This window comes from Mirounga leonina, unplaced genomic scaffold (genome assembly GCF_011800145.1).
Source record: "Mirounga leonina isolate KUSES-001 unplaced genomic scaffold, KU_Mleo_1.0 Mir_94, whole genome shotgun sequence".
Classification (NCBI taxonomy): Eukaryota; Metazoa; Chordata; class Mammalia; order Carnivora; family Phocidae; genus Mirounga; species Mirounga leonina.
Window position 1 is genome coordinate 46,724,737 of NW_023270855.1, and position 27,038 is coordinate 46,751,774.

General features: G+C 56.0%; 3 protein-coding genes across 4 annotated transcripts; 1 reads left to right on the top strand and 2 right to left on the bottom strand.

The window, feature by feature from the left end:
• Nucleotides 1-1,669: 1,669 nt before the first annotated feature.
• ANKLE1 (ankyrin repeat and LEM domain containing 1) lies at nucleotides 1,670-5,845 on the bottom strand. Its single transcript, XM_034997546.1, has 8 exons — nucleotides 5,784-5,845; nucleotides 5,564-5,716; nucleotides 5,026-5,131; nucleotides 3,796-4,933; nucleotides 3,465-3,636; nucleotides 3,017-3,176; nucleotides 2,784-2,913; nucleotides 1,670-2,533 (listed from the first exon to the last, which is right to left on the bottom strand). The coding sequence occupies exons 1-8, from the start codon at nucleotides 5,843-5,845 to the stop codon at nucleotides 2,361-2,363; spliced, it is 2,094 nt and encodes a 697-aa protein (XP_034853437.1). The 3' UTR covers nucleotides 1,670-2,360.
• A 1,407-nt stretch (nucleotides 5,846-7,252) lies between these two features.
• On the bottom strand, nucleotides 7,253-14,373 carry BABAM1 (BRISC and BRCA1 A complex member 1). Of its 2 annotated transcripts, none has more exons than XM_034997080.1 (10): nucleotides 14,286-14,373; nucleotides 13,364-13,409; nucleotides 12,636-12,992; nucleotides 11,572-11,630; nucleotides 10,755-10,875; nucleotides 10,594-10,672; nucleotides 9,949-9,973; nucleotides 8,607-8,736; nucleotides 8,325-8,411; nucleotides 7,253-7,677 (listed from the first exon to the last, which is right to left on the bottom strand). In XM_034997080.1, exons 3-10 carry the CDS (start codon nucleotides 12,939-12,941, stop codon nucleotides 7,474-7,476), a joined length of 1,011 nt encoding a protein of 336 aa, XP_034852971.1. In that variant the 5' UTR covers nucleotides 12,942-12,992; nucleotides 13,364-13,409; nucleotides 14,286-14,373; the 3' UTR covers nucleotides 7,253-7,473. The 2 variants fall into 2 exon arrangements, with proteins under 2 accessions (XP_034852971.1, XP_034852969.1); XM_034997078.1 differs by having other exon boundaries at nucleotides 8,325-8,432.
• Nucleotides 14,374-16,248: 1,875 nt separating this feature from the next.
• On the top strand, nucleotides 16,249-25,992 carry USHBP1 (USH1 protein network component harmonin binding protein 1). The gene is made up of 12 exons (XM_034996964.1): nucleotides 16,249-16,718; nucleotides 16,809-16,957; nucleotides 17,392-17,830; nucleotides 20,244-20,369; nucleotides 20,541-20,677; nucleotides 20,848-20,988; nucleotides 21,473-21,646; nucleotides 22,296-22,545; nucleotides 23,113-23,334; nucleotides 24,062-24,168; nucleotides 24,375-24,497; nucleotides 24,742-25,992. Exons 1-12 carry the CDS (start codon nucleotides 16,665-16,667, stop codon nucleotides 24,929-24,931), a joined length of 2,112 nt encoding a protein of 703 aa, XP_034852855.1. The 5' UTR covers nucleotides 16,249-16,664; the 3' UTR covers nucleotides 24,932-25,992.
• Nucleotides 25,993-27,038: the final 1,046 nt, after the last annotated feature.

Here is a 27,038-nt window from a genome sequence, read left to right on the forward strand (position 1 = left end):
TTCCCAGAGCAGAGGCAGATGGTGAGCTCCGGGTCCCTGGAAGGCAGGAAGCCGTCCAACTGAGGTTCATACAGGGGTTAAGGGGAGGATCAGTAGATGTTGCATGGGCCGGAGCTGCCATAATTGAGTGCCGCCTGTATACAAAGCCCTGTGCCAAGTGCCTGATGCCGTCGGTTCATTGAATCCCTTTTATCCCATGCCACTCAGTGAGTCGGTACCTCTTCCTATCCCATTGTATCTTTCAACCTGGTTTAAGGTCACTTTTGCCATGAAGATAGTTTTTGTTTGTTTGTTTTGAAGCAGACGAATCTGCCTTTCTTGTCTGGCAGAAGGATCTCCTGACCTACAGCCATGCTCTTACTCCTCTATATTTTCTAATGTATGTATCTCAAGGTACACCTCTGGCTTGTGTGAACGGTGAGGGGAGAGCACTGTCCCTTTAGTTACTGCATCTTTGGTCCTTTCCCCACTGGTTTGTCAGCCCACGTTTAGTTTAGACCAGAGTTCTCATGGGGGCACTGTTTTCCACTAGTAAATTTTTTAAAAAAGTATTTATTTATTTGAGCACACACCCGCATGAGTGGGGAGGCAGAGGGAGAGGGAGAAGCAGGCTCCCCGGTGAGCAAGGAGCCTGACGCAGGACTTGATCCCAGGACCCTGAGATCATGACCCTAGCCAAAGGTAGACCCTTCGCCGACTGAGCCACCCAGGCACCCTCCATTAGCAAATTCTGGAGACATTTTTAATTGCGGCAACTGGGGGTGGGAGGAAGTGGGTGGAGCCCACTGGACAGGACTGCCCCTACCCCAAAGAATAATTCGGCCTCAAATGTCAGTAGGCCCACATTGGGAAATCCTGTTAGACAAATCTCATCTCTTTTGAGTCTTTTGGGGGGGGGGGGGCGTGTCTCTGGATTCTTTCCCAGTGACTTCTTTGTGAATTCCTGGGCATGTGGCACACTTTTAATTGCTATCACTTTATCAAGAGACTTGGTGTCTGGGAGGCCTCCTCGTCTTATATATGAGGAAAGGGAAGCTCAAAGAAGTTTCCTGAGTTTGGTCAAAATGGTAGAACCCAGGGGCGCCTGGGTGGATCTGTCGGTTAAGCGTCAGACTCTTCATTTCGGCTCAGGTCGTGATCTCAGGGAGGTGGGATCAGGCCCCATGGGGGGGCTCCCGCTCAAGGCAGAGTCCGCTTGAGATTCTCTCCCTCTGTCCCTCCCCCAGCTAACGCATGCTGTCTCTCTCTAAATAAATAAAATCTTTAAAAATAAATAAATAAATAAAATGGTAGAGCCCAGACCCACTCCAGAGGCCTGGCCCCTGATTACCATACTAGCCATTCTCCAAGAGTAGCCAGGGGCTCAGCCTGCAGGAATTGAGGCAGGTGGGACGGGCCGGGGTTACATCCCGCCCCCTGCAGGACGTGGTTCGCTGAGCCGCGATGATGGGCAGATGGCCAACCCAATGAGGCAGCGGATCCTCCCAAATCTCTAAATACACTAACTGCTTTGAAGAAGCAACTCCCAGAAAATAAAATGATCCCGTCAACACCTCACCAGGATGGCAGCTTGGCATTTACTAAAGCTCTTAACACGTGTGAAGTCTGAAATCGCATAGCATCACCAAGGAATGGCGGTTATTTATTGCATCTTCTAGCGAAAGAAACAGCCTCAGAGAAGCAATGGAGACCCGAGTTGCACAGCTACCCTGAGGAGGGCTGGTCGCTCACCCAGACCCCGGTCGACCTCCCGGGCTCTGTCCACGTCACCACACACAGTCGGCCCCTGGACAGCATCACGGCCTCTCCTTTCCCCGAGAGATTTTCCACCTGCTGGGCTCCTTTGAGCCACACACTGTATTTCCTGCCTTTGTTTACTCCGGTCTCCACCATGACCCCCTGAAGTAGGACTTGTCACTGTCCCCACTGTACAACTAAGGAAACTGAGCCTCAGGAAGACAAGTTCTTGGTCCGAGGTCCCACAGCTGGGAAGCAGAGAAATCCGGCCCTTGAGTTTGGCCGCTTCCCCCAGCCCATACTACACGTGAGTCCCCTGTGTCTGGGAGATAAAAGCGGATTACACAGACAGGGCCAAACTGCCAAAGCACTAGCATATTCTGAAGCACTGGAATGTTCCAAAGATCCTCTGGTTCCCTACTTGCTCTCCCATGACGGGAAGCTCCAGAAGCTCCATCTGCAACAAAGTCTTCCCTCAGCTTGAGGGGAAGATACACCCTCCTGCCCGCCGCCCCCTCACCCCTGGCAGCCTTCTGGAGATGGGTGGCTGGCATCAGCATGGGGCCGCTGCAACATTCAAACACCCCGATCTCTACCTAGGCTGGATGGCAGCTCCCCAGTACTCAGCCACGCGCCTGGATGTCCTGGGGCCGCAGCTCTCGCTCACCCTCAGCCAAGAAGACAAGGAGGGCGCGGTGCAGCAGATGCACCCCCAAGCGGCGGCGCCGGGTGGCTGACCAGCCCGCCACGACTCCATAGCAGTGTCCTTGTTTCTGGTTGGTCAGCGTCTGGATCCCTGGAGAGATGAGGGGTCAGGCATCCTTGGAAACCCTTGGCAGATGTGACAGGGAACCCACTGCATATTGCTCTTAAGCAGGGACAAACCAATAGAGCAAAATATATATGCTTGCAGGTACATAGTTGGTGCTCAATAATTGCTCATTGCATGAATGAATGAACAACTCTGAGAGGAAAGGGGTGAGGTAATCAGTAGATCAAGGGTCCTTCATGTGACCCCACCCCCACCCCGCAAGCCAGGCACCTACCTAGAGCATCCACAAGGCACGCCTCTCGAGTATAAGCCTCCACAGCAACCACGTGTTGGAAGCAATGCAGGGAGACCACGCCACGACCACTGGCCCAAATGTCCAAGATCTGGTGCACTTTGGGGCAGGCCTAGGGGACCAGGGTGGGGTCAGGGGTCTGCCCTCCAATCCCCTCCTCCCTTCACCTCCCCAGGCCAAGTTGCCCCTGCCATGACCCTGATCCTTAGCCCCACCTGCTTTCCTGGCTGCCGACGGAGCCTGAGGGCCTCCCAGAGGTGGACATCCGGCCGGGTCCGTGTCCCTTTCCCCACATAGAAGATGGCACGGACAAAGGTCCGAAGGCGTTCAGCGGGGGTCAGTGAGAAGGCTCGAGCTGGCAGGTCCTGAGTCTCCCTGGATGAGGGGAGTAGCTCAGAGAGGAAGAAGTGATGACAGTTGCCCCGGAGACAGTTTCTAAGTTCACAGAGCAACCCGAATCCATGTCCAGTGAGCCCCATTTTCTAAGGCAGAGAGTGGTAGATGCTCCCTAGGGACACTCAGCAGCTTGAACTTGGTCTAACCAACCTTTTAAAGAAGCTGATGCCCAGACACGGCCAGTCCCCCTTATAAAGATCAAAGCAAATAAGAACCAATCCCAGGATTTTCCAGCTCCCACCTCTGAGTCATCCCTGCCCCAAGTACCTGGGGTCCAACAGTAGATACGTGAAACTGGATTTCACGACCCCCTCCCGCCACCTTCTCTTGGGATCTGGCCGCTCAAACTGCTGGGCAAGCACATCCTCATCTGCCTGGGCATCTGGGATACAGCCTGTCCGCAGGGCTTCGGCGAGCTCTGGGCTGTGCCCTGAAAAGTCTGAGTCCCGGGTGGGGGGGGTGGGGGAGGACTGAGTCAAGGCAGACAGAGAAGGGGCTGTTCCCAGAGACAAAGAATAAAATAGGCAGGACTGAGAGACAGGGGTCTCCAGGAATTCCTGGAGGCTCTTTGGACTCTGGATGCCCCTTACAGACTAACCAAGAGCAGCATGGGCTTCTTCCAGCCGTCGGAGGTGGTATGGCCGAGGGAACGGTGTGATGGAGCCAGGACTCTCGCCAAGCACTCGGAGCCCTCGCAGCAAATCCAGGTCAGACATGGCAGGGACCGGAGGGCACCAGCAAGAGGGGACAGGGTCCCTGCCACCTGTGGAGCTCTCCTCGTCCTCCGTCAGCCAGAGGGCAGCCACATCACTGTTGAGGGACACCTCTTCGTCTTTTAGGAAGGGGGAGTCGGGGAGTCCAGGCGGTGGTTCCCGAGGGGGACTTGGGGCAGGGCTCCCACCAGGGAGGGATATGGCGGAGGGGGAGGCATCTGGAGAGGTCAGGGTCAGGGCCTGCAGACGGGTATTTAGTTCTGCCTCCCTGTCTGCCCTGGCAGCTCGATGCACCAGCTGTGGGGTACCTGGAGACCTTGGCATCCTCTGGGAAGGTCGAATACCAGGCAGGAGTCCCTGCTTGGTCTGGGGTAATGGCCCAGCCCAGGAGGAGGTATGCGGAGCTGGATCTTCAGTTCCAGAAGCTTCAATCGCAGTGACAAAGGAGGTATCTGAGCAGTAGTCCCATAGTCCTGGGGGGGACTCCAAGCTGCTATCCTTGTCAGCAATCTCAGGGTGGGCAAGGAGGCTGGGGGTTCTGGGGCTGACCTCCAGGCCCATGTCCCTGCCATCACGTCTGCCCAGTGCTGTGGAGCCCGGGGTCACATTGGGAGGTCCAGAGGGGCTGGTGTCCAGCCCCTTTCTCCAGGGGTCTGGGCCTGAAGTAAGGAATGAGAATGAGGGTGAGAGAGGAGGGGTGACGAGAGCCAGAGACAGAGATGGGGGTTGGATCAGACAGAAAGAGGCAGGGAAAGAGTCGGAGGTAGACAGCTTTCCGCAGACGGTACCCGTGAGCCAGAGCCAGAGAGGGGACATCAGAGGGAGGTGCAAATCTAGATCAGAGGTTAGGCCCCCGAGGACGCGTAGGCCCCACTCACCGTCAGCCTCGGGCTCAGGCTCAGGCTCCTGGCTCTCTGCCCGGGTCCGGGTCGAGGTCTTGGTCCGAGTCTGGAACTCCCGAAGGACGCGCACGCAATCCTGGGCCCCCTGGTGCTCTGCCAGGTCCAGCGGCCGCAGTCCGTCCTGCGGCGGCGCGGTCAGCAGGGGGCACCCGAGGCCCTCTTCCCTCCCTTCTTCCCTCCGGGTTCGCCCTGCCACAGGCGCTGGGCTCCCACCTGGTCTCGCAGTGAAGGGTCCGCTCTGTGGTCCAGCAGTAACTCCAGGCCACGGCGACAGCCCCAGGCGGCAGCCACGTGCAGCGGCGTCAGGGCCTCGACCGAACTGGGGCAGGAGCGGAGGAGGGCTCAGCGGAAGAGGGAATGTGATCTCTGCCTCCGCACCCCGGAACCTTGGCTCTCGGGCTCCTATCGCCACCCCCCAGCCTGAGACACCATCCTTGGATCCTAGACACTGCGCCCTCGGCCAGACTCAAGCCTCTTCTCTCTGAGCCTAGAGCTCCCACCGCCAGATCCGAACCTTTGATCCCTACTTGGCCCCGGCGCAACCTCACATCCACCCTCTGTCTGGGACCCCAATTCCCGCCCTTGGATCCTCAGGAACCGCCCCGAGATCCCCAAGCCCCACCTTTGGGCAACGAGTCTCCGCCCCTGGGCTGTGGGATGCTCTCTCCCAGACTCCCAGTTCTCGCCCTCGGACTCGGGAGACCCCTCCCTTGCGCGGCTCACCCCGCCCCGGGGCCAGGCCTCGCCTCACCGAGAGTTGGCGTCCCCGCCTCGGCGCAGCAGGGCTTCGAGACAGCGCAGACCGCGCGAGTGCCGGGCTCCCGCCGCCAGGTGCATGGCTGCCGCGCCATCCGCCAGCAGCAGGTTGGGGTCGGCGCCGCGGCTCAGCAGTTCCTCCACCGCCCTACGGACTGGAAGGTCAGAGTGGACCACGACCCCCGCCCCGCCCCCGGCCCGGTCCCCGCCCTCACCGCGGCTCCTCTTCCCGCAACGCTGCCCGAAGCCGCTGCGCCAGGCCGGCCGCCGCGTCCATGCCGGGGCTGCAGCGGAGCCCCGCTGCCCTGCCCGCCGAGTTCCAACTTCCCGCCGCGCCCGTGTGCGCACGCGCCGCCCCACCCCCCGCCTCGGGCCCCCGCGGGCCGGCGCCGCGCAGTGTCCCCCACCAAGCTGACCTGCGCCGCACCGGCGTCCACATCGGGGCGCGGGAGCTCTAGCGCCTGCGGGGGCCCGGGACACCGAGTGGCGCTCAGGCAGGGCCTGGGGCCGCCGATAAGGACCTGGGCGGGCGGAGGCCGCCGAGAGTGCCATTATCTCGTCTCCAAAGCGGGGAAAAGCGAACTCACCCTAATAGAGGGGTGGAGCTGCTTCCCGGGACCGGAGGTGCCCACAGGGCATTACGGCTCCCGGAACGTTTTGCCCAGGGGGCCTCCGTGGACGCGCACAGCCTCGATACTGTGTAAGGCTCCCGCCGCCCTCTCTGGGTCGCCCGTTTTCACTCCCGGGGAAACGGGAGAGGCCACTACTTTGGAGATCTGGGCTGCTGAGGGCCTTAATTTTCCCATGTGCAAAATGGGAGAATAATCTCTTCCAGGCTGGTGTGAAATGGCACGAGTTTCACCACAAGGGCCTGGCACATAAGTGTCCAATAAATGCTCAGAGGTAGGAAAAGCTGTTGCTTAATAAAGCTGTTTCCGGGGTGCCCGGGTGGCTCAGTTGGTTGGGTGTCTGCCTTCAGCTCAGGTCATCATCTCACGGTCCTGGGATGGAGTCCTGCATGGGGCTCCCTGCTCAGCAGGAAGTCTGCTTCTCCCTCTGCACCGCCCCCCATGCGCTCACACATGCTCTCTCTCAAAAATAAATACAAAATCTTTTTTTAAAAAAAGAAGCTGTTTCTGTTTTGTAAGAATCTAGCTGCTAAACTTTTTTTCACAATCACTCATTATCCAGGAAGGTAGTTGAATGGTAGACCTGCTGTATCTGTCTTTGGTCTCCCTTCCTCTGGGGAAAACTCCTACTATTTCCTGAAAGAGCTGTAATCCCTTCCCAGAGGAAAGGCTTGATCAAGTCCTGGCGGATCAGAGCATCCCACAATTCTGGCCCACGACTGGCCCAATGTAAGGTTACCTGACCCAGGCAAGGCCAGTCCTATGGAGTTCGGGGGGCCCTCTCTTCACCTGGGCTGTAGTTTGAGCAGTGATCACAGCCCTTTCCGTGGTTTGGGAGAAAAGCAGGGCACACTGAACACCGATCATGCAAGATATTTCAGCCCACCTCAATGGCATTATTGTCTGAACAACTGAATATAGCCGAGCCTGAAGCTGCACTTTGCTTTTTACCCACAAGAACCAAATCATTCCCCTTTCCGTTCAGCCGGTAGGTTTTCTGTCCCTTGCAACCAAAAAGATCCCAATTAACACAAGGTAACTGTTGTGGACCTGGGTTAGGGATTCACAGATTTTTATTCTGATGACAAAAAGCGCACAGGGAAGAACAAAACTACAGTCGACAAACCAGTAGCGTGAGGCGGGCTGGAAAACATAGGGAATGGGTGCCCAGAGTCCCCAGGAGCCTCCTGGAACCCTGCCACAGAGCCCAGTTTAAGAACCATTCTCTAAGCCAAGGGCTTCACTGCACGAGAAGGCGGAGACGCACAGGGATGTTTCAGACAGTGGCTTCGACCTCAGTGGCTTCATCCTCCTCCTCCAGCAGGCTGTAGGAAGCATGACTCTGGCAGGGCCGCTGCAGTGGGTGAGCCAGCAGCTTGGCCATACAGTTGTGCAGCTCAAGGGCTGGCCCAGCCAGCGCCACCTCATACTTGTAGCTGGTACCCTTGGTATCCAGGCTGCCCATGAAGGCAAACATGTCCTGTGGGGCCGGGGAGGGGCCGTTCAGGTAGAGGTTCCCCGATGGACCCTCTCTGCCCCTGGAGGGCTTCCCAGAGGAGGGGGTATCAGGGATGGGTTCTGAAGGATGAAGAGGAGTTTGCCAGAAAGGAAACATTCCCACGTTCAGCAAATATTCCCCCACCACCCACCCAGTGGTAGGGACCCCAAGAAATCTCAGTCCTGGAGCCCCTAGTTTGGAGAGACACAGTTAGATGCAGACTACCCCCAGGCCCCACGCTAATCATCCCTGAGGAGCAGAGCCTTTAGGTTTGGGTGCTGAAGTATAAGTAGGAGCTGGTCTCAACTCCCCCTGTTCACAGTAGGGTAAACTGAGACTCAGAGGTAAGTGGCCTAATCAAGGTTCTATAGCTCAGTTTGGGCTGGGATATGAAAGACCAGTAGAGTCTGGGGAGGCAGGAGGGAAGGGCGTGCCAAGCAGAGGGCACCGTGAGAGCAAAGGCAGAGAGACGCCCTCGCTAGCTCACAGCAGACATGCAGGAATGGCTGCTGAATGGCCTAAGGACCATGATCCAGCAGGGCCAGGGCTCCAGGGCTGCAAAACGGAGGTGGGTTCCGAGATACCCCACCTACACCGATCTGCCACTCACACACACAGCAGCCTCTCACCTTCCAGCTCATTTCCTCTTCCTTCTCGTCAGCGCCATTGTGGATGTAAACAACATCAAAGAAGAAGTATGGGCACTGGAACATTTTCTGCAGGGGAAGAACACCGGCCTTCGGGGCCTGAGTCACCCCATGCCCCCATGACCATAATTCCCCAGCTTTTGCCTTGGACTCTGGGAAACTGCCCATAGACACCCCAGCTCTTGTGATCAGGAAGTCCCTCCTGGTGTCTAACCACCATTCTGCTGGCTGCAGATATCCCTCCCTTTCCCCAGCCTCACTCACCTTCATGGGCTCCGTCAGGGAGAACTGGGGCTGGCAGGGCGGACGGCTATAGACAAGGATGGTGCGGACCACGTACGGGGGTGGAATTGTCTGCACATTCTCGGTGACTGGCAGCTCAGTCTTCTGCTGGCTGCGTAGTGAATGGTGGGGGACAGGTCAGAGCACACTCTGGGGATCCACCCCTCTTGTCACCCTCGGAGAGCCCGGGACTTCACTGGACATGCAAAGCCCACAAGACTGCTGCCTCTGAGCCTCCCCATATGCTGTTCCCTCTGCCCAGAGTGCCGCCCCAGCCTCACCCTTCTGCCTGACCTCTCCTGCTGGATCGGGGAGACTCCGCTGACCCCAAAGCTGGAGCCCACTCTGACCACCCTCACCATCCTGAACATCCTCCATCATTGACCTGAGTTGGACCTGTCCCACCAGGCCAGAAGAGTCTAAGGTAGGAACCTGATCTTATTAGCTAAGTTAGCACCCACATCCCTAACTGGCCACGGCTGGATCTCACATTGGCAGAGAGCACTGGGCAGACAGAGGGCTAATGTCTTTAGTACGTGAAAAGCAAATCTGATCATCAATAAGAAAAAAGCCGACATCTCCCTATAAACATAGGCAAAGGGGACAAACGGACAAATCACTGTAGGAAGACTGAATGGCTTACAAATGAATGAAAAAAAGGCTCAAAGAAAAGCTCAGTGACAGTAACAGGTAGCCTCTACCAGACAGGCAGAACCTTCGGCAGCATGAACAACTCTGGTGTCGGGAGGTACACAGGGTTGGTTTCCTAGAAAAGTGCTCTAGCAGACTCTAGCAGATTAAAAACACACACCCCTTTGGCCCAGCATGTCTTCCACTGGGAATTTATAGGAGGGGTTCACTTGCAAAATTTGCCAGGACCGCTGTACCAGGTTAATCACAATAGAAAAGGCAAAACAGAATCCATGTCCACTATTAGGAGGCAGGTAAAAACAGGCGTTGGACTACCAGTGCCCATAAGCTAAGAATGGTTTTTACATTTTCAAAATGGTTGAAGAAAGAAAATCAAAAGAACATTTTGTGACACGTGGAAAGGATATTAAATTCAAATTTCCATGTTCATCGAGAACGTTTTACTGGGACCCAGCCCCGTGCACAGGTGTGGTTTGTGACTGCCTTCAGGTTACTTGGGCAGGATCCAGTCATCAAGACAGAGACCACATGGCCTACAAAGCTGAACATATTTACTGCCCGGCCCTTTACAGAGAAAGCGTGCTGCCCCATGGGTTAAAACAATGGAGTGGGGGACCTCAGGGCGGTCACAGGACTGACGTGGAAGGCGAGACGCGGGGAAGGCGGTACTTACATGAGGCTGAAGAGACCTTCTAGATCTGGCAGAGATGCTAAGGAGAACGCTGGGGGCAGAGCACGGGCAGGAAGCGGCGGGTGGCTTCCCGCATCCTGATGCCAGGAGAGCCCAGGCCCCCTCATACCCGGTGCCAGGTACCACCGCGCAGGAGACGTGCTGTGCGACCCTGGCCCAGTCGCTTGCCCTGTCTGAGCCTGTTTTCCCTCAGCATAGACCACAAAACAGGGGGCCAGCACTGGATGCCCTGAAAACCCTTGGTGGCTCAAAACTCCCCTTTCCCTCACGCCCAGGGCAGCCGTCCTCACAAGGCAAGAGCCATGGGTGTCCCCGTCCCCTACCCCCCGACACTCAGCATTGTTTCGTAACTCATGAGGATCATTTTCTGTCTAAGTTTTGGGCTGCACATGAGCCTTTTGTGTTCAAGTTAGCATGAAATGTGCTGTGCCCAGGCCGCAGGGGCTGTAGTAATGACTGTGACTCCTCAGTCCCATATCGCCATCTATTGAGCACCAACTGTATGCTTGGCCCTGCAAAGAATGCTCCCCATGTGTGTGGTTTTGACATCTAGAGTTCAAATCAGCTGGTTTTGTTTCTGTACCATGTCCAGCCCCCTCCACAGGGCAGCCCTGCCTGTAAGGATACTGAAGGTGGAGCAGGAAGCCGTCTCCAGGTCATAGAGGCAGCTGCAGAGTTCACGGGGATCAGAGGTCAGGCCGGACAGCTGCAGGAAAGCACAGGCCTCAGCAAGGTGCCTCCCCGCCCCGAGGGAACCCCTCGGCAGCCCGGCCCTGCCCCAGCCTCACCCAGGCGATGTCGTCGTTCACCACCACCAGCGCAAACTCGTGGCTCTTGTCGATCTTGTGTTTTGTCCGCACAAACATCTCAATCATCTTCTGGGAGACGTTGAGGGCGTTGGTTTTGGAGCTGGGGAGGGACAGAGGGTGAGGGGGGGCGGTTAAGGCGGGGCCTCCCGGCCTAGAGGGTGTCTCCTCACCGGCCAATCCTAGGGAGCCCTCCGCCAGCCTCAGGATTAGGCACTGGAGGCCCAGGTCAGGTCATGCAGCGGGGAGATGGAAGAGCCCAGCCACCCCTCTGTAGCTTTTGCCCTCTCCGAATGGGGTTCCTCTGACCAGCCTGGGTCTCACAACTGATCCCCATGAGGTCTCCCCCAGGCCTTCACTCAGCCACAGATGGCTAGGGATGGCAGCAAGGGGAGGCGGGCTTGTCCTCAGCATCCCCCAGAGCCCCTTGGACCCTATCCAGTCCCGGTCACCAACCCCACAGGGACCCAGGTGCTCAGGGCAGGGGCTTCAGGGACAGCTAGGCCTGGGTCTGAGTCCTGACTCTGCCTATTTGCTGTGAGGCCTTGGGCAAGTCACTTCACCTGGCAGAGTTTCTGAGTCATTGCTGTGCCAGGGCTTGGAACAGAGCCCTGGTGGGTCACAGCTTTTTTAGGGTCAGTTGCCATTGCCACTCTGACAGTGCCAGGCCCCAGGCCAGGCCAAGCTGCTGTGAGTCTCAGAGAGAAAGAGCCCTGAGTTTTTTGAGCTGCCTCCCCAACCCCCCCCAGCCCGCCCCAAGCCGTGGCTGCATATTCAAGCCCCCAAATGTTCCTCTCACCCATTGAATGACTCCAGCTTTGACAGGGACATTTCCTCTGACAGGTCCAGGCAGATGATCTGCAAGAAGGTTCGAGGGAGGTGAGGGCCCTGCGCCTGGCAGCGCCTAGCCAAGTGAACACTAACAGTGGCCCCCACTGCACTCTAGGGGTCCTCTCCAAGCAGCTCTGTCTGAAAGGGTGGTATCAGGACCCCCAATTCCCAGCCAAGCAACCTACTTTGGAAGACAGCAGTTCAGGGAAAAGAGCACTAGATTGGGAGTCCAGGTTTATAAGTGAATAAAGGAGCCAGAGAAAGTCTGACACAGAAACAGGAAAACAAAGGTAGAGTGGGTTGAATTGTGCCCCGGCCCCCACAGATATGCCCACTGGGAACCTCAGAATGTGACTTTTTTGGGAATTAGGGTATTTGCTGATGGAATTAAGAGAAAGATCTTGAGATAAGATAAAGATCCTGATCAGGGACACCTGGGTGGCTCAGTTGACAGGAGCATCCGACTCTTGATTTCAGCTCAGGTCATGATCTCAGGGTATGAGATCCAGCCCTCCATCGGGCTCCCCACTCAGCAGGGAGTCTGCTTGATACTCTCTCCCTTTCCCTCTACCCCTCCCCAACCCCACCCCCCACTCTCTTTCTCTCTCAAATAAATAAATAAACCTTTAAAAAAAAATCCTGATTCAATGACTTATTGTGTCTTTATAAGAGAAAGAAGATTCAGAGACACAGATGGGAAGGCCATGTGAAGACAGAGGCAAAGACTGGGGTGATGCGGCCACAAGCCAAGGAACACATGGAGCGCCCAAGGGCTGGAAGAGGCAAGGAAGGATCTTTCCCTACAGCCTCCAGCAGGAGCACAGCCCTGCCCATTCCTTGATTTCAGACTTCTAGCCTCCAGAAGAGTGTGAGAATGAATTTCTGCTTTCTAAGCCACTGCTTTGTGGTAATTTGTTGTGGTAGCCCTAGAAAACTCCTACGAAGTGACTGCAGAGTGAATCCCAAAAAGCAAGAACATTAAACCTAAGGTTCCCTAGCACCTCACAGCCACAGGCCAAGCCCCTCACTTACCACCTTCTCTGGACAGTTGACCCTCGGTGTCCGCACCTGGACTTCAGGAGCTGTTGGGGGCACCTGCCAGGGCTTGGGGCCAGCTCCTGGAGGATTGGGGGTCCCATCGTCAGCACTGGCCGCCTCGCCCTCACCCTCGCTGCGGCTGCCCACACTGGCCTGGGCCCCCAGTGCCCGGTCCTCAGCCCCCTCAGGGTTAGAGCGTGTTCGGGGCCTGGGTTCAGCTGACTGCTCCTCTTCCTCTTCCTCTTCCTCCTCCTCCTCCTCTTCTTCCTCAGTGGGGCTGCTGGGCTCTGCCACCTCCATGGCCCCTAAGTGGCTGGATGGAGCAGGATTGGGGGAAGCCAGGATCCTCCCCTTAAAGGTTTTAAAAATATTTGGTTACTGGACAGGACAGAGCATGAACTGCTTAATGACTGTAAAAATCACTTCTTTCCGGGCCTCAGTTTCCTTATCCGCAAAACGGGTGCCTGGCATCCCATTTTTTCTGTAGTGCTAACCCTGCCCCTTTCCTTGGCCAATGAACAAATCCGGCCACCAGGAATGGCTCAGAGATGGGGCATGACCCAATACAGGTCAGTGAGGGGCAGCTCTGGGGCTTCCAATAGTGCCATTAGGGAAGAGGGACTTGTTAGAGTTGCAGAACTGGGAGGATAGAAGTCGAGAGCTGTCAGGAGCCTCTTTTGCCTCCAAGAGGGGAAAGAGAACCTGCTTGAAGTGATGCTCACCCAGAAAACAGCAGCTAGACCTCTGTGCACCTGGATCCAGCTATGCCTGAAACCAAAAAAAGGAAACCTCATTTAAAATGGAATCGGGAGGCCAAAAGGGGAGCTCTCACCCCCTAGCACAATGGCAGACCCCAAATTCCCAACAGAAAGAAGACTATACTAAGCCAGCAAGAAAATGAAAGATTTTCTCCTTGCCTGGCAATAGCCTGGCCGATGACAGACTGTCACAACTCAGCCAGTGAAAAGCCATTAAGCTTCAATTCCCAATTTACTCCAATAGACTTTAGGTTTATAACAGCCCGTCCCAACTTCCCTTCCTCTATAAAAGAGCACTCCTCTCCTTTGTTCTGGACTTGCCTATGGTTTTGCTATATAGCTGGTGTGTCCTGCATTGTAATACTCTGCTATTCCCAAACAAACCTCTTTTTTGCTGGTAAAAATAACTGACAATTTTAGTTTTAAGGCTAACAGAATAATTAGCTGGGGTGCCTGGCTCGCTCAGTCGTAGCGCATGCAACTCTTGATCTTGGGGTTGTGAGTTCGAACCCCACCTTGGGTGTAGGGATTGCTTTAAAATAAGAAAAAAATAAGACTAATTAGCTCTGGGATTCTCCCCAGCGGGCACCGGGCTGCCTAGAAGGTGTCTGCGCAAAGGAGGGGCACGAATCTAGGTGTTAAAGGTTCCTTTGAAGAAAGATAGGACGCCAACAGTTTGCCTATCTGGGCTGGGGTGTGGGCTGCGGGGGATGGTCTCTGAGCGGCTTGTAACCCCCTGAATCTCTAAGGAAAACAATGCTTTAGCTTCGGCAAGAGGGATGAAGGCTAGACTGCAGGAGAAACCAGAGTGGAAAGCGGAAGCCTCAGGGAAGGCTAAGGGCTGGACCTCTAGGGACGGGACCGCAACCACCCAACCTCTTCTCACCGGAGCCTGAGCCTCCCTCCAACTCAGCCGAGAACTGACTAGGAAGCCGCCATCTTTCGCAGCCCGGAAGTAGTGCGGCGCGGCCGGGACGCCTCCTGGGAAATGTAGTTCAGCAAGCCGTAAGACAAGCGGACCGCTGAACAGGGGACGGCTGGAGAGCCTTGAAAGCTGATAGGCTGGGACTGTGCTAGGGAGTGGGGTTTGGAATGTGATTGGTTAATGCAAGAAGAGCCGGAGCTTTGATGTTTCTGGCCGAATCAGGCTACACTGGTCAGTACTTCAACCCTGATAGGCTGGGACGAGGCCTAGTGGAGTGGACCTTTCTACGGAATAGGCTTAAAGGGATGGAGAAAGCCTCACTTGCGATGTGGTAAACTGAATGCGAGTGACTTGGGCGGGATTTAGAAGAGGTAGGGCTGATTGGTGATTGGTGGAGCTGACATGGCCCTCAGCGGGGGGCGGGTTTTTGCGGCCTGAGGTGGGCGTGGCCCACACCCCAGGCCCTGCCCAGTTACTTAATTTTGCTTCTTATTTTACACATATTTGCAAAAACCAAAAAGACTAAGCCAAAACTATTTCAGACCACGTTTTCTTTTTCATGCGCACTTCTCCTCTTACCCCCTAACCATTTAAAACCCAGTCTGAGCCTCAGTTTCTTTATGTGTAAGAGGTTCAATTAAACAAGCTCTCATGAGCCAGGCTCTGGTCATTGACAGCCAGGAGGAGCTATGCAAGCTGAGTCTTCAAGGATGGAGAACTTGCCAGAAAAACAAGAGAATGAAAGGCATTCCAGAAAGAAGGAACCGCCTTGGCAAAGGTCTGGAGGCTTGCAAGAACCTTGGAGTGGTGGAGCCTTTAACAGGTTAATATGGCTGGAGCAAAGGCTAAGAGTGCAGATTTCAATGTGCCTGGGTGCCCCCAAGTCAGAGAATTGCAACTTCTTTCCTTACCGCCTTTGGGGACACAGAAGCAGGAAGATTCAACCTCCTAGTGTCTGTCAATGGAATGAGGAAGATTCAGGCTACTCCAGGCTCTGCACAGTTTAAACCAAGTGAAGAAACAAGGAAAGGGTGTTCCAGGCAAAGGTTACAGCATAACCCAAGGCCCTGGGTGTGAGAATTGTGAACCTTCAACTGTTCACGGAGGGGGTCATCGTGGCTAAAGCAAGGAGTATACATGGGCCCAGGCAGCAGGCATAATTTTTAAGGTCCTCGAATGCCGGGTAGAAGAGCTTGAAATGTTTCCCAAGGGCAATGGGGAGTCATGGAGGGTACATGAGCAGAGGAGGTGACCAATGCAGTCTCTCTCTCTGGGGCCTGGGTGGGGAAGGGAGTGAAGGGGTGGCTGTAGAGTCCAGGGAGAGAGCTGGGCTGGCATCCAGGTGGGAGGGGAGAGGCTTGGGCTGTTATTATGGATGGAGTTGAGGAGGCCCTTTAGAGATGGATGCAGGGAAAATGGGCAGGATGTAGAGACAATCTGGGCTCTGAGGAATCCAGCATTTACACAGGAGAAACAGCAGCTGGTAGAGATGGGAGGGTCAGAGAGGTAGGGAGCAAGAGCGGTGTGTTATAATTCAGTTCTTGGATGGATTTTAACAAATTGCTTGTTAAAATTCCCATGACACTGTAGAAAAATGCTATAATTACCCCTCCCCCCCATTTTACAGATAAGGAAACTGGGGCTCAGAGGTGGAAGAGACATGAGATCAGAGGCTGAGGTGAGGAGGGACTGACATCTCAGGAGCCGGACACGTGACCCCCACTGGGACTGAGGAAGCTGATGTCCTGGAGGAAGCTGATGTCCTTGAGGAAACAGCACAATAACAAGTCACATGACCAGGGGAGGGGGGCTTCCTGTTTCCTGGCCCCTCCCAAGCCAGCCTTGGCTAGCCCAGGCCTAAGCAGGCAGTGGCCAGAGCTACCCCAAGAGTGTCCAGGGATTTTGGCTGCTGACCAAGGTACTCCTAGAGGCACAGAGGAGTAGAAGTAGAGCAGGCTGGGGGGCCTCAACCCCAAGATCGGGGCCTCTGACTCAAGAGGACCCTGGGGAGGAGAGGTGACTCTTGAAGTCCTCGAGCCAGGCCCAGATTGGGGACAGAGGGGAGCACAGAGGTAGTGAAAGATAAAGGAGGCAGAGGAGAAGGGGAGGTCAGAACAATTTTCAGAGATAGTGAGCTGCCTGTCAAGAGGGGCATTCAAATGCGCCAAATCAACACTGATAACTCAAGATCCCTTCCAGAGGGAGAAGATCAATGCCCATTCCACAGAAGAAGATATTAAGGCTGTCATTTGTCCAGGATAACAAAGACAACAAAGACAAGAGCTGAGATCAGGCTGTGGTTTTAGGAGGAAGATTCAGAAGACTGACCTCTGGACAGCAATGAGTGCCCGGGCCACACGCCCCCGAAGCCGGCGAGGGAGGCACGCTCTGCCTGTAAGTGCCCCCCTCCCTGCCACACCCAGCTCTTTGGGGCCACTCACAGCCCTGCCTGGCTCAGAGCTTGGCCCTGTGGGTCATCTTCAGGGGGAGCTGGATCCTGTGGCAGAGAGTTCAGAGGAGGCTGAGGCAGCCAGCGGGAGTTCTGAGCTGGGCCCTGCGCCATCTCAGGAGAGCTGCAAGCTGAAGCTGCTGGGGCCAGAGGCAGAAGCCAGTGGGCAGGGCCTGGGGAACAGGTAAGGCCCACTTGGTCTGTGCTCCCCACTCCAGCCCTGGTGTATCTTTCCTACCCACAGATCTACCTGTGTTCCTCCCTTGCTCACACACATGCCATAGCTTCCCATTGCCCTCCTCAGCCCAACTTTCTTTTTTTCTTTTTTTTTTTTTAAGATTTTTTTTATTTACTGAGAGAGAGAATGATAGAGAGAGAGCATGAGAGGGTGGAGGGTCAGAGGGAGAAGCAGACTCCCTGCTGAGCAGGGAGCCCCATGCGGGACTCGATCCTGGGACTCCAGGATCATGACCTGAGCTGAAGGCAGTTGCTTAACCAACTGAGCCACCCAGGCGCCCCTCAGCCCAACTTTCAAGGCCCCGGATAATGCAGCCCCGGTGAGCCAGACACCCCGGATGACCCCATTTCCAGAACCTTCCATCTCTCACCTCACCACAGGACCAACAAAGAGGCTGAAGGGGACACTAGCAGAGGACCGGCCCCATCTCCTGAGGGACCCTGCAAGCCTGCCGAGGAAGGCCAGCAGGCCACAGATGTAGCCCCGCCGGGTGGGGAGACTGTCCCCTCCAAGCCTGAAGCCTCTGACATGTTTCAGATTCTCCAGCGCGCTCTGAGCTCACTGGAGGCAGCTGCTGCTGCCTGGCGCCACCGGCCCCCAAGCTGTCCTGGGCCCTCAGAGGCCGAGGACAGGAGTGAGGTGGGACCCAGGCCCTGCTTGGAGCAGGAGGGGGCAGGGGTTTGCCAGAGGGAGGCAGCCCGCTTGGTGGAGAGGAATGACTGGCTGCGATTGGCCTTGGGCAGCCGCGAGGAGGAGCTGACTCGCATGCAGGCCTCGCTGCAGGCCATCCAGGCTGAGAAGGAGATGCTTCAGAGAGAGGTGAGTGGGGCAGCTCCGTCTCTGAGGTCTCTCTGTCTAAGGGGGAGGCGGGCCTGGCATAGGCAATGTTCAAGCATTTGTTCGTTAGAAAAACTTTTATGGAGCATTGACTGCCGAGCCCTGAACAGACAAAGGTCCGTTGCCTTCTTAGTTAAGGTGGTCAGAGATGCCCCCTGAGGAGGTGACACTTGAATGAAGAGGTAAGGGAGGAGCCATGCAAGGATCTGGGGGAAGAGCATGCCAGGCAGAGAAGGAACTCCCTCCCTGAGGTGGGATTCAGGGACCAGTGAGGGGGCCAGTGTGGGGGTGAAGGAGGGCCGGTTAGGTGATGCGGGCAGATTTATAGGGTCTTGTGGGCTGCTGGGAGTCGGCTTTTGCCCTGAGCCTGGTGGGATCCTGGAGGGTTTCCCCGGAGCAGAAAGGGGCGGATCCTGATGCAGCGTTCACAGACGCCCTCTGGCGGCCGTTGGGGGAACAGCGTGTGGGTGTGCGGAATCCTGCAGATCAGGAGGCACTGGTCCAGACACCAGATGGTGGCAATTGTGGAGGTGGTACGAAGTGGGCCGATTCTGGGTGGTGTCGAAGGTGATGCTGGCAGGTTTGGGGGTGAAAGCCAGAGAAGGGTTGAGGACAAGTCCTGGTTTGGGGGCCTGCGGGACTGGAAGGGAGAAATGTGGAGGCCGCAGGAGGAGCAGGTTTGGTGGGAGGGAGACCAGAAGCTGTTTGGGCCGTCATGAGCTCACGATACCCACGGGCCACCCATGTGGGACCATCAGAGAGACAGTTCTGTGTCTGAGTCCAGAGCTCAGGGGAGGTGTCAGAATAGGAGAAACACATTTGGACCTCTTCACATGTGGACGGAATCTAAAGCCATGGGGCCGAAGGAGATGGTGGGGAACATGCCCTCCTCTTGAGCAGGACAAGGGGGAAAGATATGGGGTGCCAGAGCCCAGCCTGAGGGGTGAGGCCCACTTCCTGGCTGGGAAAGGAAATCCCCCCTCCACATTCCTCTCCCCACCCCCACCACCTCTGGCAACCACCGCCGTGTTCTCTGTGAGTTCGATTTTTTCTTTTTTTTTGTTTTAGATTCCAAATATAAGTGAGATCACTATCAATTTGTCTTTCTCGGACTTAGTATAATGCCCTGAAGGTCCATCCATGTTGTGGCAAATGGCAGGATTTCCTTCTTTTTTTTTTTTTTTAAAGATTTTATTTTTAAGTAGTATCTACATGGAATGTGGGACTCGAGCTCACAACCCTGAGATTAAGTGTCGCAGGCTCCACTGACTGAGCCAGCCAGGCACCCCTCCTTCTTTTTTTAAGGCCAAATAATATGCCTTTGTTTATACACCAGATCTTCTTTAGCCATTCATCCACTGGTGATCACTTAGGTTGCTTCTATGTCTTGGCTATTTCAAGTATATGCCGCAATGAACAAAGGGGTTCGAGTTAGTTTCGAGTTAGTTTTTTCATTTCCTTTGCATAAATACCCAGAAGTGGAATAGCTGAATCCTGTGATAGTTCTATTCTTAATTTTTTGAGGGAGCACTATGTGGTTTTGTATAAATGGCTACACCAATTTACAATCCCGCCAACAGTGCACGAGGGTTCCCTCTTCTCCACATCCTCCCCAACACTTTTTATCTCATGTCTTTTTTTTTTTTAAGATTTACTTATTTATTTTTGAGAGAGAGAGAAAGTGAGTGTGCATGTGCGCCCGTGTGAGTGGGGGGAGGGGCAGAAGGACAACATCTTCAAGCAGACTCCCCACTGAGCGCGGGGCTCGATCCCGCGACCTGTGAGATCATGACCTGAGCGGAAACCAAGAGCCAGATGCTTAACCAACTGGGCCACCCAGGCACCCCAATGTCTTTTTGATCTTTTTGATAGTAGCTTTTCTAATAGGTATAAGGTGGTATCTCATTGTGGTTTTGATTTGCATTTCCCTGATGATTAGTAATGTTGAGCACCTTTTCGCGTACCCACTGGCCATTTATATGTTTAAAGAAAGAAGATTCTTGGGCGCCTGGGTGGCTCAGTCGTTAAGCGTCTGCCTTCAGCTCAGGTCATGATCCCAGGGTCCTGGGATCGAGTCCCACGTCGGGCTCCCTGCTCGGTGGGAAGCCTGCTTCTCCCTCTCCCACTCCCCCTGCTTGTGTTCCTGCTCTCGCTGTCTCTCTCTGTCAAATAAATAAAATCTTAAAAAAAAAAAAAAAAGAAAGAAGATTCTTGAGTGGCTAAGTGAATTGCCCCAGGCTCAATAGTGGGGGGTTTGGTGGGGTGAGTAGCTAGGTTCCTGCTTCCCAGCAGGGGTCTTGCCACTGTCCCAGGAACAGGTCTGCAGGAGGGTTGGTGGGTGGTTGGCGCTCCCAGGCCTGACCTACTCCATCTTCCTTCCCCACCCCCACCCCAGGTCCAGGAGCTGCAGGATTCCCTGCTGAGGCCGGAACCTTTCCCACCTCCCTCCCGGGGCCAAGCAGGGGGCTCAGGCAGTGGCTCCAGCAGTTCTGGGGTAGATGAGGAGCCCTGGGGGACTCAGGTGAGCATAGGAAGCTTAAAACCACGACCTTGAGATCTTTAGGATTCTGGGCGGCGAGACTCAAATCCTGGACCTGCAATCCAGTAGCTTGTGGGGTTGGAAAAGGCTTAACCCCATGATACTGGGCCCTCAATGACAATCTGGGTGAATCAAGTCACCTCTTTCTAGCAGGACCCCTTCTCTCTGGCTCACCCCCTGCTCCGGCGCCTCCGGAGTGATTCCAGTGCTCAGATGCTTGGACCCCTCCCCACTCAACCCCTCGCCCCCGAGATACACATCATGGAAGCCCAGATGGAGCAGCTCCGGGGGTAAGGGCCACAAATGCTGAGCTCATAAGGGCACCGGAGTCCCCAGCTGGGCTATCAGCCCAAGAGTCTGGAGCTGGAATGGAGTGGGGAGGAGGGTGCAGATCAGTTGGGTCCTGACTGCCCTGGGTGGGGGGGCTCTCATTTTCCCTCTCCCCTAATTGCGGAGGCAGGAGCATTGAGAAGCTCAAATGTTTCAACCGTCTGCTGTCAGCTGCGCTGCAGGCGTACAAGGGCCGGTGTGAAGGCCTGAGCATGCAGCTGGGCCGGCGGGAGGCCGAAGGCACAGCACTGCGTCTGGCCTTGCGGTACAGGTCAGTGCGTCCCACCCACGATAGCACTAGCGTGGAAGGGAACTGGTACGCTCCGAGCATGATCTGCAGGGAGGGTCGGGGCCCTCGAAGGAAGGCACTTTCCCGCCGGAGAAATTATTTTAAGGCAATTTTAAAGATTTTATTTATTTATTTGAGAGAGAGAGAATGAGAGACAGAGAGCATGAGAGGGAGGAGGGTCAGCGGGAGAAGCAGACTCCCCGCTGAGCAGGGAGCCCGATGTGGGACTCGATCCCGGGACTCCAGGACTCCAGGATCATGACCTGAGCCGAAGGCAGTCGCTCAATCAACTGAGCCACCCAGGCGCCCTAAGGCAATTTTAGCCCAAAGGGTGCTGAAGGAGTCTACATGCTCCCAGGGGTGGGAGTGGGGGACGGAATGAAGGATCCAAGGACGAGTGGGTATGTCACCTGCACGACAAGATGGAGCCAGGTGTCCTGGAGCACTCAAAATCAGTGTCTCACAGTGAGCACTGTGAGGAAGTGTACGGAGTCCTGCTCACTCTCCGGGAGGCAGACTCGGGCGCAAGAGAGGAGGCCCCTAAGGGGAACCTGGAGGTGGCAGAGAAGGAAGCCCAGAGGCTGCTGGCACAGGAGGATGCTGCCATGGATGGAGAGACACCACGGGATCCACAGCCAAGGTACCCCTGGGAACCTTGAGAGCTGGGAGGGCCAGTGAGTGGGGTCCTTATTAGAGAATGGGGCTCCCACAGCTGGCTCCGTGTTGGGGTTTGGCATGGCTGTGCCCAGCAAGGTCGGTGTAGGGCGCTCCGTGGTTCGTGGGCAGGAGGCCTGACTAGAGTTGTCTGGTTGCGATTCAACAAAGTTGGCATGGTGGTTGATAGCCACTGGGATTGGTATAGGACCCACGAGGATTGGTTGGCATGAAGATGGATGATGGTGCCCACTGATTAGGACTGGCATGATGGTGTTTAATCAGGTTGGCCTGATGTTGGTACACATGGGGTTAGCATGATGTTGCCAAACAGGGTCAGCAAGCTGAGCAGTGGTGCCCATTGTGCTGGTGTGATGGCTTCCACTGTGATGGCATGAACAACAGTAATCGTTGCCATGATGGTGTTCACTATGTTGTCTTGATGAATGGTGATGCCCACTGGGGTTTATGTTCTGGTGTCCACCATGTTGGTATGACAGCACTCACTACAGATGGCATGGAAACCATCATGGTCGGTATGATGGAAGATGCTAGAGCCCCACCAGAGTTGGCATGAAGCTAGCACAACTGTGGCTACCAGTGTTGACATTAGACCCTTCTTCTGTTTCCTATAGCCCCGAGGGCAGTAGTGTGGATTGGCCCACGCCACAGGAGGTGGCTACCCAGCTCTGGGGCTATATCCAGCGTCTCCAGGCTCGCCGTGCTCTGGTGAAGATCCCCCCAGAGCCTGGCCCAACTTTGGCACCTGTGCCCACCGTGCCCCATGCAGAAGCCATGGTGCAGGCCATACTGGGGACCCAGCCTGGCCCGGCCCTACCCCGGTTGGAGAAGATGCAGATCCAGCGGGACTTGGCAGCCACACGGGTACATATGGGCAGTGGTCGCTGTGTTGGCCTTTTCTGGTGGGACGAAACCCTTTGCCGAGGTTGAGAGGGATGCGACTGGGGGACCAAGTAACAAAGGAGAGTTCTACGTAGCTGGGGGCAGGCTTCCTGGAGGGAGGAGCATTGGAACTGGAATTTTGAGGGATGAATAGGAGTTTGTCTTCTGGAATTCAGTTTCTCATAAGATTCTGAATCTGGCTTTCCAAAATTTCCTTCCTGAGGAAAGGAGATGGAGGCAGGGGACATAATCTGAGGTTTATCCCCTGGCATGAAAGACCTGAGGTTCTAGAGTTGGAGAAACTCTAGACACTTCCACTGAGATGCTACTCGACCTTGTCTGAGATATTTGTACCCTCTGAACTGCCATTCCTACAGCGGTCATTTAAAAATGACCTAAAGGAGATGATTATTTCCCATCATACAAAATCATGGTGAGGGTTTGAGTTCTTGCCTGACCGGTCCTCACTGGGGGGGAGGTGGCTCCTGGGGCCTTAGTTTCCCCAGATCCTAGAGGCCCCAACTCTATGCCCACTCCTTGGTCTCTCAGGAGACTCTGGCAGACCTGATGCTGCGGCTGCAGTTGGTGCGGCGGGAGAAGCGGGGTCTGGAGCTGCGGGAGGCTGCCCTCCGAGCCCAGGGCCCAGCCCACGTGCTCCTGCTCGAGCAGCTGCGGTGGGAGCGGGCACAGCTCGGGACTGGTGGGGCCAGCTGTAGTGGTGGAGACAGCAGTGGCGGTGGGAGCAGTGGAGACGAAGAGGAGTTGTCCCAGGTGAGTGGCCCTTCCTGGACCTGGTGGGGATAGCAGTATACTACTCGCTGTGGGGCCCTGGTCAACCACAGTCCCCGCTCTGAGCCTCAGTTGGCATTTCTGCAGAAAGAGATGAGTTGAATGTCAAAGGACTGCATGTCAAAGTTCATACCTGTACTTTGGGCTTTTTTTCATTTGAGGGTATTGAGCCCACTAAGCCCCAAGGCGTTTGGCATCTTCCACTCAAACCTGTGCCTCCTCCTTCCCACCCCCAGGCTTATTCCTACTCCAGTATCTCCACTCCAATAGCCCCAGCCCATGCTTCATCTCGTCCTAAATTTTGGCTTGAGCTTGCCCCCTGATGCCTTCCCTTTTGCCCCTTACCATCTAATCATGTCTGTCCTTTGCTTAAAGCCTTTGGCAGCTTCTGGAACCCTCCTTTGAATCATCTCTCCCACCTCCAAGCCTTTGTAGATGCTGGGCCCCTGCCAAGAACACTAGTCCCTTACCTCTTTGTCTGATTAAGCCCATGACCTCTTGCAAGTCTGAGCTCAGACCTCACCTGCCTCCAGATGAGATTCCTCTGTTATTTATTTCTCTTGTTAGGGAGGAATTTTACCCTCATTGGGGTATCTCACCAGACTGGGGCTGTGGCTGCCCACAGTCTGGGTGACTTCAACATCCAGCTTGGGCTGAGTATGCCCTCCACCTAGGCCAATGTCACTTCCCTCCCTTCTGCCTCCCACAGGGCCCTCCTGCTCTCCTTGGTGGAAGCAGGGGCATTGATGGAGGCCAGGTGGGCCAAGCGCAGGGCCCAGAGACTCTAGCCCAGGAACTGGCAGCGTCACTTAACCGGTGTGTGTCTCGGTCCCGGGCTGGGGGGTGGATGGGCTGGGCGGGTATATGCGAGAATCCATGGGGGCACTGAGTGCAGCAGAGGGCTGGGTGTGCATCCGTGTACAGGTGTGCTCACATGGAAATACCATGGACAGGTGGGGTGGGAGGAGGGAAGGAAGGATTGGCTATGGCGATGAGCTCCTCTCTCCCCACCCCTGCACCAGGGCCCTGGGCCTGCGGGAGCAGCTGCAGTCTCTGCGGGAGGAACTGGAACAGGTGGCTCAGAAGGGGCGAGCCAGACGTGCTCAGAGTGCTGAGCTGAACAGCGACTTATGCAAGGCTCACAGGTGGGTCCCCCTTCCCTGGGTCTCCCCGGGGGACCTCAGAAGTGTCCCTGGCTCTCTCTGGGCCTCAGGTTTCCCCTGTTAAGGTAGGTGGCGAGTTCAATCCATCCCATACCTCCCTTTTCTGAGCGGAACCCTAGGAAGATTCAATCTCAGAGAGCTCTGTCTGGGGCCAGGAATACATAACTCCTGACTTGGGTGGGAGGGGGGCTGTTTCCTGGCTCAGCCCCCCTCGCACCCCCTCCAGCGCCCTGGTCCTGGCCTTCCGAGGCGCCCACCGGAAGCAGGAAGAGCAGCGGAGGAAGCTGGAGCAGGAGGTGGCAGTAATGGAGGCTCGACAGGCAGAGGAGCTGGAGGTGTTAGAAGCCACCGCAAGGGCGCTGGGGAGGCCCAGACCACCCTGCCGGCCTCCCCGGCTGGGGGAGACCTTTCTGTAGGTCCCAGTCTGGCTGTGTCTGGACATGCCAGACAGTTATGGTGGGCCCCATCATAAACTGTCCTGGAGTGATGTTATGTCATGTGCGACCTTGAATGTTGGGATCTGTTGGGTGGGATGGGGGCTGATGCACCTGGGGGTCTGGGCATTTGAGAAAGGCTCCCTGTCTTTGACCTGGCACTATGTGGCACGTGAATGTGATGTCAGCGGGATCATGCCAGGGATCATGCCAAATCTAAGACTGGCTGAAGGATTCGGGGTCAGTGAGGTTATATGGCTAGAACTGAAATTCCAACACTCATCTGTCTCCAGAAGCCCTGGGAGGACTCCAAAGGGACATCTCCCCTTGTCCACCCCCTTCCCAGGGAGATTCTGGGTTTGGCCTGGTAGATGCTCCCAAGAGGAAAATGCCTATATCCCAGGAGGAAGCCTGAGGGCCTAAAGATTCAGGGTGTGGAAAATTAGCCAGAAGAGCAATCGCTCCCAAGGTGGAGGTGGGGGAGAGGAGAAATCAGAGGGCTTTGGAACTTGCATTCAAAGAATATATGGAGCTAAGGTGAAGGGCTTCTGGATGCGGGGGCACAGCAAAGGTAAGAAATCTGCGTGTTTACTCCGGGGCAATGATATTCCGGCCTGAGGGTCTGGATGGCCCCTGGCCAGGCTAAATTCCAGCTTTCAACTGCAGGACCCGGGGGCTCTTAGTGTCAGGTTAAGAGCGGGCGTCTAATTAGCATATCATTTGCATAAGCCACACCTCCGGGAAACGGGGGACCGGGTGGGACGCGGCCAGGCGGATTATTGGCCTGCTCTCACCTCCTCGGTGATGGCTGAAATCCAAGACGGGCCTTAGAAAGGTTTCCATCCCCAGCCTGGTGGTGCTGATGGTGCGGGGCGATTTCCAGCCCGCACCTGTGCAGGTGTGTTTGGTGGCGGCCCGCTGCAAGGCGGGCCGGAAGTCCGGCCCCTCAGGGGCCCGGGCCCAAGCTGGTCCTCCTGACGCAAACTCCTCCGAGATCGCTGGGGCTGCTGACCTTCGGACCGTGCAATCTCTCTGGACGAAAGCCAGCTTTGAAAAAAGCAGGGAAACTGAAGAGGGCAAGGTCCTGAGGAGGGTCAGAGGGGCCGACCTTACTCCCTCATGCCAAGAGTGCAAGACCTGCTTCAAGCCCCCCAGTCCCACCAGTTTGCCCGCGGTGGGGGGGGGGGGGCAAAAGAAGACAAGGTCACCTGTTGAAGGGTGGGGAATGAGTTCGCGCTTTTGGAGGGGGCAGGGGCGGGTTCCAAGGCCGCCGGGAGCGGGGTCTGGCCGTTCCCACGGGTGCCCCCTCGGCAGATGGGCCCAGAGCTCTTTGTCCCCGGTCCGCAGCCGCAGCAAGGTCAAATGTCACCGCGGGGCCGCGGGCAGGGGTCAAGGGGGCGGGGCCGGGCCTCGAACGCCCCCCCCCCAGGAGGGCCCCAGGGGGTTGGGGGCCGCGGCGCTACGGAGAGGGGGCGGGGCGGCCGCCGAGGGGTTGGACCTACCCGAGGTTCTAGGATCTGCGGCGGATATTTCCCTAGTCTCCAAACCGGCCCCAGACTGCCACTTGTGAGCCTCCCCTCACCCGAACTTGTGTCCCGCAAGCCCCAGGTCCCTGCCCCCTCCCCTCTCCAGTCCCCCTCTGACTCCCTTCCCTGAACCTTGTCTCCCTTCCAAGATGCCCCCTGCCCAAGAATGCTGGAAAGCACCGTCCAGGGACCTGGGACCCCGGTCCTCACCTCCAAATAGCCAGCCGGTACCTCCACATTCCCAGGCAGCCCCAGAACAAAATGGTCTTCTCTAACCCTCCAGACCCCCTTTTCCAGCAGGGCTTACAGGGCAGGGAATTCCACTCTAGTCAGTCCCATGGAAAGTCCTTGCTCATGTCTGACCCCAGTCCTTGCTTCCTGTACTTGCTAAAACTTCCCCCAACTCATACCTGGCCAGACTCTCCCTGGGAGGCCCAGAGGCCCAGGGCTGGGTTTGTGGTGCCTGGCTTTTACAGAACCTTGGTATCCTCTTAAATGTTGCATGATCTCCAAGATCTCCCAGCAGCAACCCCCCCCCCCCCCCCCCCCCCCCCCCCCCCCCC

Coding starts and splice junctions, on each gene's coding strand:
- USHBP1 (XM_034996964.1), top strand. CDS start 16,665: ATGAGTGCCCGGGCCACACGCCCCCGAAGCCGGCGAGGGAGGCACGCT. Junction 16,958..17,391: donor GGGCAGGGCCTGGGGAACAG/GTAAGGCCCACT, acceptor ACCTCACCACAG/GACCAACAAAGAGGCTGAAG. Junction 20,989..21,472: donor CGTCTGGCCTTGCGGTACAG/GTCAGTGCGTCC, acceptor AGTGTCTCACAG/TGAGCACTGTGAGGAAGTGT.
- BABAM1 (XM_034997078.1), bottom strand. CDS start 12,941: ATGGAGGTGGCAGAGCCCAGCAGCCCCACTGAGGAAGAAGAGGAGGAG. Junction 9,974..10,593: donor GGCTTCCTGCTCCACCTTCA/GTATCCTTACAG, acceptor CATCTCTGCCAG/ATCTAGAAGGTCTCTTCAGC. Junction 8,737..9,948: donor GAAGGTCTCTTCAGCCTCAT/GTAAGTACCGCC, acceptor TTCACTACGCAG/CCAGCAGAAGACTGAGCTGC.
- ANKLE1 (XM_034997546.1), bottom strand. CDS start 5,845: ATGGACGCGGCGGCCGGCCTGGCGCAGCGGCTTCGGGCAGCGTTGCGG. Junction 5,717..5,783: donor TTGCGGGAAGAGGAGCCGCG/GTGAGGGCGGGG, acceptor TCCAGTCCGTAG/GGCGGTGGAGGAACTGCTGA. Junction 3,177..3,464: donor TATCTACTGTTGGACCCCAG/GTACTTGGGGCA, acceptor CCCCTCATCCAG/GGAGACTCAGGACCTGCCAG.